The sequence below is a fragment of the Pelodiscus sinensis genome, chromosome 32, assembly GCF_052426305.1.
Source record: "Pelodiscus sinensis isolate ZL-2025 chromosome 32, ASM5242630v1, whole genome shotgun sequence".
NCBI classification, from domain to species: Eukaryota; Metazoa; Chordata; order Testudines; family Trionychidae; genus Pelodiscus; species Pelodiscus sinensis.
This window is the reverse complement of record NC_143083.1, coordinates 13,185,272-13,203,015: the sequence shown is the minus strand read 5'-3', so window position 1 is coordinate 13,203,015 and position 17,744 is coordinate 13,185,272. Positions and strand designations below refer to the sequence as shown.

At 62.0% G+C, this 17,744-nt stretch overlaps 1 protein-coding gene across 1 annotated transcript; it reads left to right on the top strand.

Moving 5' to 3' along the window:
• On the top strand, positions 1-17,727 carry GTPBP3 (GTP binding protein 3, mitochondrial). The gene is made up of 9 exons (XM_075902783.2): positions 1-206; positions 1,054-1,292; positions 6,163-6,249; positions 6,938-7,140; positions 7,659-7,731; positions 8,534-8,677; positions 9,671-9,836; positions 10,479-10,769; positions 11,691-17,727. Exons 1-9 carry the CDS (start codon positions 142-144, stop codon positions 11,920-11,922), a joined length of 1,500 nt encoding a protein of 499 aa, XP_075758898.2. The 5' UTR covers positions 1-141; the 3' UTR covers positions 11,923-17,727.
• Positions 17,728-17,744: the final 17 nt, after the last annotated feature.

Below are 17,744 nucleotides of genomic sequence, written 5' to 3'. Positions count from 1 at the left end.
GCAGAGGCAGGCCGGGAGCCGGGGCTGCGGGCGCAGGAGCCCCGGGCGCGCGCGGGGGACTGCGCGAGAGGGGTGCTGCTGGGGGCGGGGCCTGGCTCGCGCCCCACCCCCTTGCAGCTGCGCCCCGCGGGGGTGGGGGCCATGTGGCCGGGCACGTGGAGGAAGGTGCTTGCAGGGAGCAGCCCCCTGCCCAGCGCTGCTGTCAGGTGTGTGTGTGTGGGGGGGTCCCCCTAAGCTGGGGGGGCGCCGGGGGGGCAGCAGCAGAGGGCATGGGCTGTTTGCTTGGGCTGGCTCCTAGCCCCCAGCTCAGGGCATGTGGCTGCATAACCCGGAGCCAGTGGCTTCTCCCCCCCCCCCTTGCTGGGGTCCCAGGTGTCTGTGTAATGGGCTGGGGGGCGCTGTGCGACCGTAGCTCACGGGGCGCTGGGCAAGGGGCTGCCAGGAGCCCCAGGATGGGCTCTGAGCTGGCAGAGGCCCCAGGTGGCAAATGCTGCAGCGGCAGGGACCGTCCTGCTGCTGTCTGTGATTGGGGGTGGGGGGTATTGTCTGTGCAATCCCAGGTGGGGGTGGATGCACAGGCCTGCAGCCCTCTGTGGGTGCAGCAGCAGCCCCTTTGCTCATGAGAGAGCATCTGTTTGCCCGGGTGGGGCAGTCTGTGCACCCGTGAGGATCTCCCCTGCTGGGCAGGAGCCCTGCGGCCTGGGCGGATTGGATGGGATGATGGGAAGGCGCCTGGCACGAGGCTCCTTCCAGAGCTGGGACCCAGAGTGAAGATTCCAGCCTCTTGCCCAGCCGGGCAGGGGTGGGTAGCATTGGCATGAGGGCACTGGGTCTGGCCGTGTCTGGCAGCGCTTGGTAGCTTCGGTAGAAGATGCTAAACTGGCCACCCAATGTACCTGGCCTACAGCATGATGCTGCTCATGGGTAGGAGAGTCTCTTTGCTGCTGTGCCCGGCCATGGGTCACGGATTAGCCACAGGGCTGGGAATCTCTTGCCCCGTGCCCATCGCTCGGGGCAGTGTCACCTCTGGGTTTTGTCTCCGGTTGCTTTCAGGCTGGCCAAGCGGCTCTATTGCCCCGCCGGGAAGAGAGACACCATCTTCGCTCTGTCTTCGGGCCACGGGAAATGCGGAGTGGCCGTGATCCGGACCAGCGGCCCTGCCAGCGGGACGGCCCTGCGGCGTCTAACCGGGCAGCAGGAACTGCCACGGCCTAGAGCCGTCACCTTGCGGAGGATCCGCGACCCCAGCTCTGCGGAGACCCTGGACAGGGGCCTGGTCATCTGGTTCCCAGGTTAGAACTGATACCTGCAGCATCCACCCTTGTACACAGGGCCTTTTGGGCACGTTACCCGCACAAATTTCTCTATCCCTTCCACACTGTAGGGACACACACCTTTACCCAGTTCCTAGGACTCAAGGTGCAACCCTGTTAATTTATACATCCACCCTTACCCAATTCCTAGGGCTCAGGGGGCATCTTCCTGTGGGTTTTGCTGGATCTTTAGCCACTGAAAGAGCCTCACACAGTAATATCCTTATCCTCTATTTATTGACAATTCTCAAACAAGCAGAATACACATGCTAAGCACGCAGCGTCATGCTCACCAATGCGGGTGCAGGCAGACTTCCCCTGTTGGCCAGGCAATATCAGTCTCTCTGGTCTTAGGCTGTCTCTCGTTGGTGAGTTCTTCTTTCCAGGTCTTCCCCCTCCTCCTGGTCTTCTTCCAGCCTTTTCTTCCTTCTGTTACTTCTGATCTGCTTTCTGATCTCCTTCTTGGACCCCAGTTATCTAATGAAACCTGAGTCTTGCTTAGCTAGACCTTAACCAATTATTTTAGTATAATTTTACTAACCAATCATAACAAAATTACCTAACCAATCACACCCCACCACCTTAATGGACTTACACCTAGCAAAATTAATTAGACAACAGACAGAAACAGTTACAAACCAGACAGAGATCACACAGTCAAACAATAGGAAAGAGTAATGACAATGAACATAGAATGATAATAGAGATGTAGCCGTGTTAGTCTGGTCTAGCTGAAACAAAAAACAGGACGATGTAGCACTTTAATAAACCATCTTGTTAGTCTTTAAGTGATGAGCTTTCGTGGGCCAGAAGTGGGTCTGGCCCACGAAAGCTCATCACCTAATAAACCATCTTGTTAGTCTTTAAAGTGCTGCATAGTCCTGTTTTTTGTTTCATCATAGAATGAGGATTCCACAACCTTCTCTATTGATAAGCAGTTTCTTGCCAGACAGAATGGTGGGACTTAAGTTTTCTTTACCCATCTTGGGATCTGTTTCTTTATCTGGTGATAGTGGGGGAGTGATCAGAGCAAAGTCCCCTCCTCACAGCCTGGACCCCTCCTCAAAGTCCCCTCCTCGCAGTCCCCTCCCCACACACTTTTTAATACAATTTAGACGGAACTGTGAGTAGGAGACTCCAGGCCTTAAAGCTAATGGCTGCTGCTCTTCAGTCTGGCTGCAGAAGGCGGCTTTGGTTCAGGCCTAGTACAGGCCTTCCAACAGAAAAGCCACATTGTTACAGGCAGCTCCCACCTCGGATTCACATGGGGACTGACAAGCAATGAGCTACCGGGAGATATTGAATCTGTCGCACACGGTGATGTGTGCTCTCTGGTGGCCCTCACTAGCTGGATGGGGGGAGCTGCCCCCTAATAAACCCCTGGCCCGATCAGCTTTGCCCTGCCCAGGCTGCGTTTGCTCCCGCAGCCCCTTCTAGAGCGGCTTGATCTCTCGTTCCTATCTGCAGTTCCCAACGCTGACACTGCACTGCGGGGGTACCTGCAGCGAGGTGTCCAGTCTAGCCCTCTATAGGCACGTGCTTATTTACAGCCCCTCTCTCCCATAGGGATCCCTCCACCCCCACTACATAGATGGGGTTCTCAGTTGCATCCTCCTGGTCATTAAAGACCCATCTTTGCTCTCACTGCGCTGACCTCATCTGGGGCGCTCTCGGCAGCGTCTGCAGAATTGGGTCCAAAATGGAGGCCGGTCGCACAAACTAGAGACAAACTGGAGAAATGGTCTGAGGTCAATAGGATGAAGTTCAATAAGGACGAATGCAAAGTGCTCCACTTCGGAAGGAACAATCCGTTTCACCCGTACAGAACGGGAAGCGACTGTCTAGGAAGGAGTCCTGCAGAAAGGGAGCTAGGGGTCAGAGTGCACCACAAGCTAAATAGGAGTCAACCGTGGGACACTGTTGCAAAAAAAACCACACGTGATTCTAGGCTGCATGAATAGGAGTGTGGTGAGCAAGACACGGGAAGTCCTTCTGCTGCTCTGCTCTGTGCTGATTAGGCCTCAGTTGGAGGATTGTGTCCAGTTCTGGGCACCACATTTCAAGAAAGATGGGGAGAAATTGGAGAAGGTCCAGAGAAGAGCAACAAAAATGATGAGAACATGAGCTGGGAGGGAAAGCTGAAAGAACTGGGCTTGTTTAGTTTGGAAAAGAGAAGACGGAGAGGGGACAGGAGAGCAGTTTTCAAGTACCTAAAAGGGTGTCACAAGGAGGAGGGAGACAAATTGTTCTCTGTGACCTCTGAGGACAGGACAAGAAGCAATGGGCTTGAATTGCAGCAAGGGAGGTTGAAGTTGGACATTAGGAAACACTTCCTAGCGGTCAGGGTAGTGAAATGCTGGAATAAATTGCCTGGGGGGGTTGTGGAATCTTTATCCCTGGAGAGATTTAAGAGCAGGTTGGACAGACGCCTGTCAGGGATGATCTAGATGGTGCTTGGTCCTGCCATGAGTGCAGGGGACTAGACATGATGAGTGCTATGACTCAATGATGCTACGTCATTATGACCATGTCTGGGCCAGGCCGGGGCGGGTCTGTCCTCCTTGCAGTGCCCGGACCCTTCGCTTGCATGTGGCATGAGGCAGGCGAGTTGGGTTTTCCACTTGTCTGATAAATCTGCCACCTCTCTCTCCACACTGGTGGCGTCTTGCCCTTTGTGTGCAAGGGAAGCAGAACTGCATAGCTCCGTGGGTCATAAGCCCCGTACTGAGAACCGCTTAGGAGGAGTTTTCCTTTAACTCCAGAGCTTTTGGGGCAGGAAGATCCCAGCTCTGTCCGTGGTGCGTCCACAAGGCTCCAAAGAGGTCATGGGTTTCTTACGGCCTTAACCAACAGCATTGTGTGCCGTGGTCTATTCTCCGTACCTCCCCCTCCTTTTCTGTGGTTGAGTACTCTGGCCCAAAAACAGGATCTTTGCTTCCTTCTCTGTTCCCCGCCTAGTCCCACAAGGCTGCCAGCGAGCGGCTGTGATATCGTGGCCCTGGGCAAAGTAAACACTCACTGCAAGTGGCACCTACGGGCACAGAGGGGAGCCTCCCAGAAAGCGCCTGGTGCCCGGGCAGAATTCCAACGAGGATGTTGTCTGAGGGCGAGTGGCTCTGCAGCAGACGCTGAAGGGCTGAGAGGTTCCCACATGCTTTTCCCAGTCGCTTTCCTGTGGCTAAATCGGGGGATAGTCAGAGCAGGGTTTGGCATCCCTGGTGATGGGAGGGGATGGGGCCGGCTGCCAGCCATACCCTAATTACTAATGAGCTAATCTATGCGGAGTTGGGATTGGATTTGCTTTCAGCAGCGGCTCTCTCCTGTGATACCACATGCCCCTCTGGGGGCAGAAGCTGTGGGGACCAGGGAGTAAAATCCCACTTAACCGGTTAAACATTACGTTTAACGGATTAATTAATTAACTAAACGGGGGTGGCGGGGCTGGAGCAGCCCCTCCCGCCAACGATCTATAAAATCAGGCCCGATGTGGAGAAAGTGAATAAGGAAAAGTTAGTGACTTGTTCCCATCACATAAGAACTGGGGTCACCAAATGAAATGAATAGGCAGCAGGTTTTAAACAAACCAAAGGCAGTATTTCTTTGCACAACGCACAGTCAACCTGTGGAACTCCTTGCCGGAGGATGCTGTGAAGGCCGGGACTTTGACGGGGTTCAAAAAAGAGGGCGATAAATCCATGGAGGTTCGGTCCATCAATACTTATTAGCCAAGCTGGACAGGAATGGTGTCCCTGGCCTTTGTTTGTCAGAGGCTGGGAGGGATCACTTGATGATTCCCTGTTCTGTTCACTTCTTCTGGGGCAGCTGGCACAGGCCACTGTCGGCAGACGGGACACTGGGCTAGATGGCCCTTTAGTCTGACCAGTATGGCCGTTCTGTTCTTATGGTAGGATGATGCCAACTGGCTAACCATTCGCATCCCTAGCTGGGTCTGACCCCGGGATTCGTGGAGCTGAGCAAGCCCCCGTCTCTCTTGTCTGAGCTAGTGACTCCTGCAGCTCTGCAGCCATAGACAGCTGTGCCTCGAGCGCCCTCCAGTGGGGGACAGAGCCAGGCCGTGGAGCGTGCGTGACACCCATGACTGGATTTCAGAGTCTGGGATCATCTCTGCTCTAGGAAGCCGGGCAGGGCGGGTCGCGTGTCATAGAGATGGGACCCGGGAATGGCGTGTGGGGCTCAATCGTGGCTGGATTGCAGGCCAGGATTTCGGGAACGTGGGCTGGGCTCCCAGCAGGGCCAGGGTCCCATGTAAGGGGCCGAGGGACCGGATAGCTGGACCGTTCCACTTACTGGGTGCTGGGATTTCCCAGAAACCCACCCCCAGGCCTTGGCTCTCTGACCCCCCTCCCCAGGTCGGAGCTGAAGCACTAGTTGTTCCTGGTGCCTTTCTCAAGAGCAGGGCTGTTAACTCTGTTCTGCACCCCGGCTGTCGGATTCGCCTTTGCTCCCTGCCGAGCTCGCCATGGGGGCTGTCAAACCAGCTGCAGCCAGAGGTGGCCGCCCTTGAGTGGCGGGGGAAGCGATTTGTGGACGAGGCTCTGCGTGAGGGCACCTGTTGGGGCGCCGCTTCCCCTGCCCCACCTCCATCCCCGTCGGGTTCTAATCTGCAGATGGGGCTTTTGATTCCTTCCCGGCCGTCCTTCGTCTCCGCTGCCTGTCCCATCCCGGCAGCACCTTGGTCCTTACTCTGACGGGCCCGTGTCCGATCCTGACAGCGCCAGCGCGGACACAGACGGAGCTGCTTTGACGGTTAATCCTGTGCCAGCCCCGAGTGGGCGGCTCCCCCCGGGGGCCACGTGCCCTAGTGTCTGACAGGTCCTGTGCCTTGCAGGGCCCTACAGCTTCACCGGTGAGGACTGCGCCGAACTGCACGTCCATGGCGGGCCGGCGGTGGTGAGCGGCGTGCTCCAGGCCTTGGGTGAGCGTCTCCTTCCCTCCCTCTGCAAATCAGCGAGCCGGGTTCTCGGTCGCTCTGTCCCCGCTGCGCTCTGGGCTTGGAGGGGGAAGTATGGCCCACACAACGGGATGACTCCCTGGCTGGGGTGGAGCAGGCATCAGGGCACTGCCCAGGCGACAGGCCATGCTGAGGAGTGGCCAGAGCTTACCAGAGCTTGTTTTTGTGTCTCGCTAGTGCAAGAGGAGCTGAGTGTATGCTAGAGTCAACCTGTGGAACTCCTTGCCAGAGGATGTGGTGAAGGCTAGAACTTAACCAAAAAGAGCTAGATATTTCTGGAGTTTCGTTCCATCGATGGCTATTAGCCAGGATGGGTAGGAACGGTGTCCCCAGCCTCTGTTTCTCTGGAAATGGGGTGACGGGAGGGATCATATGAGGGTTCCCTGTTGTGTTCCCTGCCTCTGGGGCACTTGGCACTGGCCACTGTGGGCAGACAGGACACTGGGGTGGATGGACCGTTGGTCTGACCCAGTCGGGTCGTTCTTATGTTCTTAGAGCAGCCTGGAGGCTCGCCAGGCAGCAGGGCCTGAGTGGGGGGTCCTCTGGGGTCCCCTGTGGCCCCTTCTCCTGGGGGGGAGCTCTCCCCCCAGAACTGCGCGAGGAGGGGTGCCCCGGGGGCCCCGCTGAGGTTTGCTGCGTGTGCCTTTCCCAGGGCGCCTGCCCGGCCTGCGCCCGGCCGACCCCGGCGAGTTCACCAAGCGGGCGTTCCAGAATGGCAAGCTGGGCCTGACCGAGGTGGAGGGGCTGGGCGACCTCATCCACGCCGAGACGGAGGCCCAGAGGCGGCAGGCCCTGCGGCAGATGGAGGGGGAGCTGGAGCAGCTGTACCAGCTCTGGAGCGACGCACTCACCAAGGCAAGCGCCCCGTGTCCCCGGCCCCGAACGCCTGGGCTGGGAGCAGAGGGAGGGAAGGGGGGGACCCCGGCCTCTCATCCTGACTCCGACTGAGTCGCTCCATCCCTGTGGGCCTTGGTTCCCATGGTAACCGGGGTGCCGGTACCAGCCCTCCTTTGCCACGTGCTTGGAGCTCCTTGGGGGGCCGAGGGGTTAAATAGTTTTGCCCCGCCTGGTATTACCCCCTCCCCAAGCTCTGCCTTTGGCTGCACCCCACTCCCTCCCCAGACAGAGTTAGAATCAGACCAGGCCCACCCCGAGCTGGAGGGACCGAACTCCGCAGGCCGAGGGGGGACGTCAGAGGGTCGTGTAAGAGACCTGGCCTCCCAGGAGCTCGGGTCTGCCCGTCGCTGCTGATCAGGGAGGGGAGCAAAGGTTGAGCCCGAATCCTGCAGTCGGAGCCTGGGTGCGGGAGTCTGACCGGACAGCAGGATCGGGGCCGTCCTTCGTGACGGGCCTTCCCCTTGTCTGCCCCTCAGGCCCTGGCCCACCTAGAAGCCTTTATCGACTTCAGCGAAGAGGACAACCTAGAGGAGGGCATGCTGGCTGAAGGTGAGCGGTGCTGGCAGCATCCCCCGGGCCGAGGCCATCCGTGCCTTGCACGAGGGTGACGCAGGGGCACGAGGCTGCTAGGGCCGCGTTCCCATAGTGGCAGAGGGAAGAGGCTTTTGTGTTGGTTTCTTTTATTAAAATCCTAGAACAGTAGAACTGGAAGGGCACTCGAGGTCACCCGGTCCCACCCCCTGCCCTCACGGCAGGACCACGCACCTGATAGTTGCCTGTCCAACCTGCTCTTCAATAGCTCCAATGACGGATCCGAGCAATTCTGGGTCAGCGCCTTTGAAAAATAGAATGACTCTTTTGTTGGGCGAACTCCCCTTGATTTCATACCGGAATCTAAACTCTGAGCCCTCAAACTGGTGGCCGATAGAGGTGCTGACCTGCTTGTGGTACGGGCTTCGGACTGGCCTGAGTTAATTCCTAGCTCTGCCACAGACTCACTGTGTGGCCCCGGGCATGTCACTTAATCTAGTCTGGGACTCCATTTCTCTCTGTGGTGCAGGAGGGGTGACCGGTCCTCCCTTTATCTTGCAGACTGAGTGCTCTGTGGGGCAGAGACTGCCTGCAGGAAGGGGGCCCCACCTTGAGCAGGGTCCACACTGTGCACTTCTGTCTTTGAGGGGTTCCCATACGGCATGAACCCTAACAGCCTGCCCAGGCAGCTGTGCCCGATCGCTGCAGGCTCGGGGCTGCTTCGGGTTTGCTTGTGTCCCTCCATTCACACCGTGTCCCCGTGTCACTTTGCTGCTTCCCTCCCTGCGCTCCGGGATGCCGACTCGTGACCCGGTCTCAGTGGACGCGGCCGTGCAGCGGCTGGAGGAGGAGGTGAGGGGACACCTGCAGGACGGGCGGCGCGGGGAGCGGCTGCGCGGGGGAGTCCACGTGGTGATCGCCGGCCCCACCAACGCCGGCAAAAGCAGCCTGCTCAACCTCCTGTGTGAGTCGGGGGCGGGGGGGGCTCCATCCGCAGCTCTCAGGGCCCCCCCCCCAGTGCCTTAGCGTCTTGGCCGACCCCGGGGATTGGACCGGGGCCTCCAGACCCCAAAGCGCTGGGCTACGTAGCTTGCACCCGACAGCCCGGATCGGACAGGGGGCTGGGGTGTGCTCCGTGGATCAGGCAGGGTGCTCCGGCCAGTGGGTTACCTTGGTGCCCCCTTCCTCAGCACCCCGGACACCATCCTGCCACTCTCCCCATGCGCCTGCAGAATTGGCCCCCGGAGCCAAAGTCTTCAGCCCCTGCTGTTTGGGTTTTGTGTGTTTGTGCTGCGGTTGGGCGGGGTGGGGGTGAGGCTCTGGATCGGGGCACCCCCTCCCCGGGGGGGGGGGCCTCCATTTGCTTATTTGGGTTTGAGAGGGGCTGGGCTGACGATGGTTATTGCTAAGGAGAAACCGGCTCGGGAGGAGACGTGCTGGGAAGCTCCCAGTTCCCGCTAGAGGGCAGCATGGGACTCTGCCGGGTGCAGGGTGGGCGCTGAGTCCCTGGCTCCGTACCCACGGGCTGTCCTGGGCCGGGTGGGTGGTTGATATCGGCAGCAGGACAGGGCCTTGGAAGGATGCAGGGGGGTGATACAGCCGCCTTCCCCTCCCCCCCCTCCCACCACCCCGGCTACCACATGATGGATTAGGGGTCTCGGACTAGTGTGGAGGGGCCCCCTCTGTATGGAGCTGTTGGGTCCAGCCCCCCCTTTTGTCTCTGTCCCCCACTGGCCTCGCCAGGTTCAGGGTCTGATGACTGCAGGACGCCTCTGGCAAGGAGGTGGGGGCCAGGGCTTGCTAGGTCTCGGGGCCAAGGGAGGTGTGGTGGGGGGCAGCACCCCCATGCTGCGGGCTCCTCCATCCTGTGTCTCCCCCCCAGTGCCAGGCCTCGCCACCGATTGTTCCCAGCCTGGCCCCCGGACTCCCCCCTAACCGCCCCGCTCTCCCCGTCCAGGCCAGAGGCCGGCGGCCATCGTGTCTCCCGTTGCCGGGACGACGCGGGACGTGGTGGAGTCGGCGCTGAACATCGGCGGCTACCCGGTGGTGCTGAGCGACACGGCCGGGCTGCGGGAGACCCAGGACCCCGTCGAGCGGGAGGGTGTGAGCCGAGCTCGGGAGAGGTGAGATGGGGGGAGGGCCTGTCGTATGCCCCCCACCGGCTTTGTTTGGGGAAATAGGAATTGCGGGGAGGGGATTTAGGGGGGGCAGCCAGACTGGGAAAACGGGGGGCTGTGGGTCAGAGTTGAGGGGTGTTGGCAGGGTGGGGATAGTGGGGGCTGCGAGGGTGGGATAACGGGGGGGCTATGGGTCAGGATTGAGGGGTGCCAGCAGGATAGGGATAATGGGGGGGCTGTGAGGCGGGGGGCACTTGGCTAAGGCGAGAGGGAATTGCAAGTCTGCGAGTTAGGCTGGGGGAATCATGGGGGGGGGCCAGGCCACAACCGGGGCTGGGGGCTTGGGACAGACTTGCTGCCTCTCTCTGTCCTGTCCATTCGGGCTCCCGGTGGGGGAGTGAGGCACTGAGTGTGGGGCAGGTCCCCAGACCCGCTCCCCCTGGCTGTGAGGGGGGGTTGTGCTCCTTTGGGGGGGGGACAGCACCCGAGCAGGGCGGAGCCATGCCCTCATGGTACCAGGAACCCCACGTTTGCCGCCCGTTGGGAGCGAGCGCCGTCTCTGCAGCGGGCCCCGCTCCTGTGGGGCAGGGGTCCCGCCGGGCCTGGGGCTGCCTCCGTAGCCAGCGACACGGCCCTTTTCCTCTCCAGGCTGCAGCGAGCGGACGTGGTTTTGGCCGTGCTGGCCGCCGTGGATCTCACCCCGGAGCCCGGCTGCCTCGCCGACGCCCTGCGAGCCGTCCTGCCCCCCGGCACCCCAGCCCGGCCGGCGCCCTGCATCCTGGTCCTGAACAAGGCCGACCTGCTGGAGGAGGGGCACCGGGGGGCCCTGCTGGGAGCCTGCGGGGAGGGGGCGCTGCCTCCCGCCTGCCTGCTCTCCTGCAAGACCGGGGAGGGCGTTGACAGCCTCCTGGGGCGGCTGGGGATGCAGCTGGAGCAGCTGTGAGTTCCCGGGATTAACAGGGGAGGGGTGGGATGGGTGGGACAAGCTAAGCCTGGCTTTGGAGGCAGGGGTGGGGTCTTGGGAGCTGGGCCCTGGGGGGCTATTCTCTGCCGGAGGGTGCTGTGGGACCCCTGGCAGGGGGCCGCTGTACGGGACTGGGAACAGGGCTGGTAGGAGCTGTTGGAAATCCGGGAAGATGCTGCAAACTCTGTGGGGAGTTAACTCCGCTGCCGGCTTGGCTCTAAACAATGGAGCCTCTTCCAGCCCGCTGGTGAGCTCCGTCCCCTCCGTGTCCACACAGCGCCCAGCCCAGCAGGGCCTTGATCCCCATGCATGCTGGGGCAGCCCGTTGTCAGTATTGCAGGCGAGATCAGGGCCCCGCTGGGCCAGGCGCTGCACCGATAACTGGCCTTGCCTCATGGAGCTCGCAGCCTGAATCGATAAATGGTGGGAGGGGAAACTGAGGCGCAGCAACGTGTCCTCACCCAACCTCACTCCGCAGGATGTGGCAGAGCTGGGAGTAGAGTCCAGCTCTCGGAGCCCCAGCCTGGTGCTCTGACCACTAGGCAACCCCGCCTCCTTCAAAGCACAAACACTGCTCCGCAGGAAAACCAGAGCCACGAGAATGGGCAAGAGCTTTGAGAGGCCTCTGATTTCCAGCTGTTCCCGCTGGCAAAGCCGGCAACTGGCTCCCTGCCCGTAGTGTCTCAGGTCTGTGCCCCCTTCGGGCTCCACTCTGGTGGCAGTGGGACTAGGACTCGCCCCTGGAGCTAGAGGAGAATCGCCATCAGCTGCAAGCAGTACAGGGCTTATGACACACAGCAGTGCAGAAGGCAGCAATGCCACCAGCTGCCCAAAGCTTCTGTTTGGTTTCCTAAGTGAGCCGGGAAATGGGCGTGACCCCTCTTTTTGTCCACCAGGTGCGGCGACCCTCTGGCCGGCTCCCCGAGCCTCACGCAGGCACGGCACCGCCTCCACCTCACCAGCTGCCTGGCCTCGCTGGGCCGGTACCACAGCTACAAGGCCCTGGATCTGGTGCTGGCTGCTGAGGAGCTGCGGCTGGCTCGCAGGCACCTGGGGAAGATCACGGGCCGGGTCAGCGCCGAGGAGATCCTGGATATCATCTTCAGGGACTTCTGTGTCGGGAAGTGAGGGGCGGCGGGGCTCCGGTCAGAGCACGTGCATGGCATTGTGGGACGAGCGGGGGGCTGTGTCAGCTGAGCCCTGGCAGCCCAGGAGGAGCCGGGTCTGAGCCGCTGTGGCTGTGATGAGTTTGCGGGTCTCAGCAACACTCCGGCAGCAGCTGTCCCTGGGGCAGGAGTGCAGTGAGCTCGGGAGGTGGGAGAACTGGAGGGACCAGGGGTCTGAGTGTGGGGACCCCAGGGCTGGGAGTGTGGGGGGGGGGAGGGGGGAGGCTTGCAGGCTAGGACTGAGGGGCAGCTGCAGCTGGGGGCTCAGAGGACAGCTCCCTCCCCTGCCTCCCCCCCCCCCTTGCTCTCGGGGCTGTTTGCTCCCCGTTATGTTTATTAAACCCCCTCGGGTCCCTTTCCCTGCCCTGCGATCTGTTCTTTCCTCCCACCAGAGGGTAGGGCCCCTCCACGGACCTCATGGTATTAGGCCGTGACCAGCAGCACTGGGTGGGGGAAGAGGCCCAGGGGAGATTGTCCATGGACTATTTTCCTTCTTTCCAGGGGCGGCGGAACACCTGGCCCTCGGGGAAGCCGTGTGTGCGGAGGGAAACGGCTGGGCCTCTGTTCTGTACCGCCCTGAGGAGCCGAGGGGGAGGCTGGCTGAGGGCTTTGGGGGGGGGCGGTGCTCCCTTTAACAAGGAGGGTTAACGATACTTTGCCAGAGCAGGGTCCAAGAGCTTTTCTCGCGTGAATGAATTCAGCCCTGAAGGCCCCACTTGACGGGGGAAACTGAGGCAGGGGGGAGGGCGTCTCCCCTTTGAGCCAACTGTGTGCTTAGGCCTGGCTGCTGCAGGAGGGGATAGAGCAGGCAGGGTGTGGTGGGGCAGGAGGCGCGGGGACGGGTTCCCCCTTGCGCTGCGGTTGCGGTGGGGAACTGGAGCTGCCGGGCCCTGGTGGGGGCAGAGCCAAGAATGGAACCCAGGCGGCCGGCTCTGGGGGCCACCTGCTCTGGCCTCCAGCCTCCAGGGGCAGCAGGGGGGTGGGTGCCCAGGCAGGAGCTGGTGCTGCCCTTCCTAGACTAACCAGCGGGGGGGGCTGCGCCTCAGGATGAGCCCAGGTCTCTCCAGGCAGGCTGGGCAAAAGCAGCTGCCCCAGGCCTCTGTGCTGTGAGCGCTGGGGCTGAAGGAGAATCCCTGTTAGCTGTGTGGGGCCTATGACACACGACTGAGCAGTTCAGCATCCAGCCAGCAAAGGTGCACCCACTCTCTGGTTGCACCCACTCTCTGGTGGCGGAGGGTGTGTCTCCTGGAATTCCTCCCCCCCCCCCCCCCCCGTCCCGGCTAGGAAGGGAAGCCAGGATTCCTGTCTCCCCGACCCACTGGGGCGGGGTCGGAGCTGAGCGTGGGGGGCTGGGCCCCTGCTCCGTGACGCAGCCTGCTTCCTGCAAGCCCTTTCTAGGGGCTGTGCCCCCTCCCGCCTTGGCAGCTGGGCTCAGTTTCCCGTCCCTGGCCTTTGGCTCCTCTGCCTCCTTGGCCCCGGGCCCTCCCCTGGGGCTCGTTACGGTGGGGCTCCCGGCCTCCTGCTGAGGAAGCCCTTGTTTTGACGGGTTATTTATAGAGGATTTCCTGACTCTCCTGCCAGTACCGAGCTTTTCCCCTGCTCTTCCATGAAGTGCGGCGGGGGCAGAACCCAGAGCCAAGTCGTCTTTCTCCCCCCCCCCCCCCCTCGGGCCCATCCCCTGCAGGGCGGCTGCCCTGGGGCCTGGCAGCAGCTAGGTGAGCGCTACCAGACCCAGCAGCGGCAGAGCTGGCAAACCGCGGCGGAGGCCTGATTGTCTGTTCCCTCCTCGTGCCGAGGGGAGGGCGCGTCTGCCTGGCGCTACGCCACCTTTGTGCACCCGCTGGCCGCGGGCAGGGCCCTGCCTGGTGCCAGCCACAGCAGCCTGGGGGCGGCTCGGACGTGCGCTCTGCTCCCGATAGCTCCAGCCCCGGTGCACACGGCTGCAGCCACGCAGCTGAGTTTCCCAGGGGGCAGCGAGGCTGCTGGTAGCCAGCACCCTTGGGTGCTACCCCCAGGCTCTGCTAGGCCAGCCGTGCTGCCTCTCCAGGGGAGGGTGTAGCTGCACCTAGAGCGAGGAAGGAGGGGGGGGGGGTCATGGTTTCCGAATGCTGCAAGCGAGGGCTGTGATGTAGTGGGGGGGCTGTCTGCTCTGTCCTCTGGGGTTCGCCTGCGTTGTGATGTGATTCCCAGTGACCCACCCACATGGGTATGGCCCAGACACCTAGGTCCAGCTGGAGCAGATAACAAGGCTCTTGGGGGGTGGGGGGGAGGGAAGAGACACAGGAAGGAAGCTGGAGACGGCCACCTGGCTGGGGGGCAGGGACTGGGAGCTGGACAGTGCTGGGAAAACATGAAGAGAGGAGACTCAGCTGAGTACTGAGGGTTCGGGGGCTTGTGGTCCCCTAACCCAAGGGGTCTGAGGCTGCCCGGCCCTGACTCCTGTAACCACATCACGTCCGTGCTGAGCTGTGTCCTGGAGAAGCACTAAACCCCCTTTATTCTACTGCCTGGCGGAGTCTCGTCTTGCTGCAGACGGGGGTGCAGGATCGGGGGGTACCCGCCGCCTCCACAAGGGGACAATTGTTTGTCTCAGCTGGGGGGGGGGAGCACCTACAGGCCCCCGCTCTGGCAAGCGCCTACCCTGTGGCCTTGTGCAACCGGAGCCAATCAATGACGGGGGGGAGAACCGTTCCTGCGCCCTGCAACCTTATCTGCTAATTGGGGTTCAGTCCCATGAGTATGTAGGTGGGAAAGAAGGGGGGTTAGGAAGGGGGGGCTCTCCCCTCGCAGCCCATGCTGGCCTCGTCCCTGCACCATGTTACGGGGCTTCAAAGAGGGGGGTGGTTCTCCCCTCATGAAACCATTGGTTCATTTTAATGCCCCCCCCCCCGGCATGTCCTGCTCCAATACCACCGCTGGGGGGGGTCCTTTTACCCCCCCAAATCCTGCTCCCCGATTCCAAAGGGCAGTTGGATCCATAATTACCCGTGAGTCCTGCTCTGTGCTGGAGCCTTGCGGTGGCCGAGGGAAGCGAGCGATTCCGGTGGCCACGGCGGCTGGATGGAATCTAAGCCCGAGGCGGATGCAGGGCCTTCCCCAAGGTGTTTGCAAGTCAGCCCAGCGAGGAAACGCCGAGTACACGCTCGCACGGGGCGATAAAGTCCCGCCGTAAATCATGGCCCGGCGACAGCCCGCTGGCTGCCAGCTCTGCTGTCCTGCGGGTCTCGAAATGAACCTCCCGCTGGCGGCCCGAAGCGACCCAGCCGCGCGGCAGGGCTAACGCAGTCAACGGGAGTCGCTGTGCCCCTCGCGCGGTGTCCTCCTGCCACGCTGGTAGTATCGTGTGGCGCTGGGGAGCAGGACTCTGGGCCTGGCTTGGGGAGGGACAGTGAGGCCTAGCAGGTAGAGAGGCACAGGCGTCAAAAGACTCCTGGGCTCTGTCTACACTGGTGCGATTATTTTCCAGAATAACGGCGTTGCACAAGAGGGTTTTTCTTGCGCAAGAAGGGGCCGGGTAGATGCTCCTTCTGGCCCAAGAGGCTCTTCCGCAAAATGGCGGCTTATTAGGTATGCAAATGAGGCTCGGCGATATTCCACGCTTAGCCTCATTTGCATATTTCTGCCACAAGATCACGCCAGTGTAGACATAGCCCTGGGTTTTACCTCCAGCTCTGCGGCTACGTGCCTCAGTTTCCCCCTCTGTAAGCGGTTCCCATGACTCCCTCGCGGGGCTGCTCTGGGACGTAACTGGCTTTCACAGAGCACGCTGAGCCCCAGCTGAGGGGGAAGGGGCTTCGGAGGGCCAAACCTCTCCAGCCGGGGCATGTTTCCTCTCGGGGGGGGCACCAGCCATGAGGTCTTCAGGGCAAGTTCAGGCATGGGACAGATTCAGGCCCCTTTCTTTGTCCAACGAGCCACGGCTGTGGGGCTGGAGGGGGTGTCACTGTGTAGGCTTCTGGGGGGACCTACCTGGGGGCAGGTAAAGCCAGTTGCTGCCAGGTACCATCAGTTAAGCCAGCAAAAGGCCCATGGGTTTGCCACCAGTCCCTGGATCCTTGGCCCCCTTGGGTCACCGGCATGTAGAGCAGCAGAGGGGTGTTCCCTTGCCGGGGCAGGCAGGGGAGCGGTTCCCCCTCCTGCAGCCAGGCCCATGTCCCCCCTCCTCTACCTGCCCCCCTGGGCTGACAGCCGGCTCCGGATCTCACCCCTCTTCAGCCCGGCTGGAGCTGGCAGCCGGGCCGGGGCCGGAGCGGTAAGGGAGCCGGAAGGAGGCCAAAGGCCAAGCACGGGGAGTTCCTGACCGGAGGCCGCCGGGCCGGGCATGGAGCCCGATCCCCGCACTTCTGGGAACGTGCTTCAGCTTTTGTTGGTTTGGGTCCCAGCTTGGCCTGGCTCTTCCTGCGACGCAGGCCGGCCCTTCCTCCGGGACGTTCCCCCGTTTGCTCAATAGCTTGGCCCTGCGCTGAGCCGCCATCCGCCACACCGCTCGGCCGGGGGGCTCGGGGGGGGGGGCTGATGGCGTGGCTGGGCCCAAGGCAGGGAGAGCCGGCCAATGACCTTGGTGGATGGCCACGAGGCTGGGGGAAAAGACGTGGCAGGTGTGTTCCCCACCCCCCACACCTACAGGGTCTTCACCCCCCTCTCCCCAGTGCAAGGGGCTTTCCCCCACCTTTGGCTCAGGGCAGGGATCTCTGGGGGCTCATGGGAACTCCGAGGTGGGCCAGGGTCCGCGAGAGCAGAACCAGACCCGCCAGCGTGTCCCTCCACAGGGCCCAGCTTGCCAGGGGGCGAGAACAAAGCAGGCAACAGCCAGGCCGGGCTGCCCTCAGGCGTGTATTCAGCACAGGGAGGGTGAAGTTACAGCAAAGCAAGGGGGGGGGGGGGTTAATCCGGGGGAGCAGCTGCACCCACTGCGGCGGCTCCCCGGGCCTCCCCATGCGTTCACGTTCCTGGCTGATCCAGCCCCACAGAACACCCCACCCCCACCCCCACCCCACCCCGGCAGTAGGGTGGCCAGGTGTCCGGTTTTGGACCGGGCCGTCCAGTATTTGAGCTTTCTGTTCAGGAAACCAACGGAGACAATAGAACGGAGACAATAGAACGGAGACAATAGAACTGTCCGGCGTGTTGCCAATCAGACGGAATGTCGATTGTGATGTCGCGTCGCGTGTGTCCACCTGGCAGCCCTACCCCGCAGCCCCTATGTTGTTCCCACCCCTGGCCCCGGCAGCTGCCTGGGATGGGGCGAGGCCCCGGAGGCCTGGGGAAAGGAGCTGGAGGGGGGTCAGGGCAGCGGAGCGGAGCAGCGGCTGGGGGACCGGGGAAGGGAGGTCCGGGTAGGGCTGCCTGAAAGACTGGAGGAGGGCGGGGGTGAGGCTGGTGCAGGCCCAGAGGTGGCAGGACGGAGGGATCTCAGCAGGGCCGTGAGGGTGACGGAAGCCCAGGGTGTTAGCGGGGTCAGACAAGAGGGAGTCCCAGTCCCCATCTCCCCCCCCCCCCCGGCTTGGTCAGTGCAGCAGCGCCCCACCCCCCAGGGGTACAAGTTGTGGGGGTGGGGCTGCCAAAGGGCAGGGAAACTAGGTCAGGATGAGCCCCCCTTCCTGCCCCATGCCCAGCTGCTGGGGGAGGGGGGCTGGTGAGCTGGGGTAGTAAGGGGGGGCAGGGAGAGATCCAGAGAGCAGGCGCTGGGGGCGAGCGTGAGCTGGGAGTCAGAGGGTCTGGCCACGAGTGTGCGTGTGCACGAGAGGGTGCCGCTGGGGGTGAGTGTGAGTGAGTGTGAGAGAC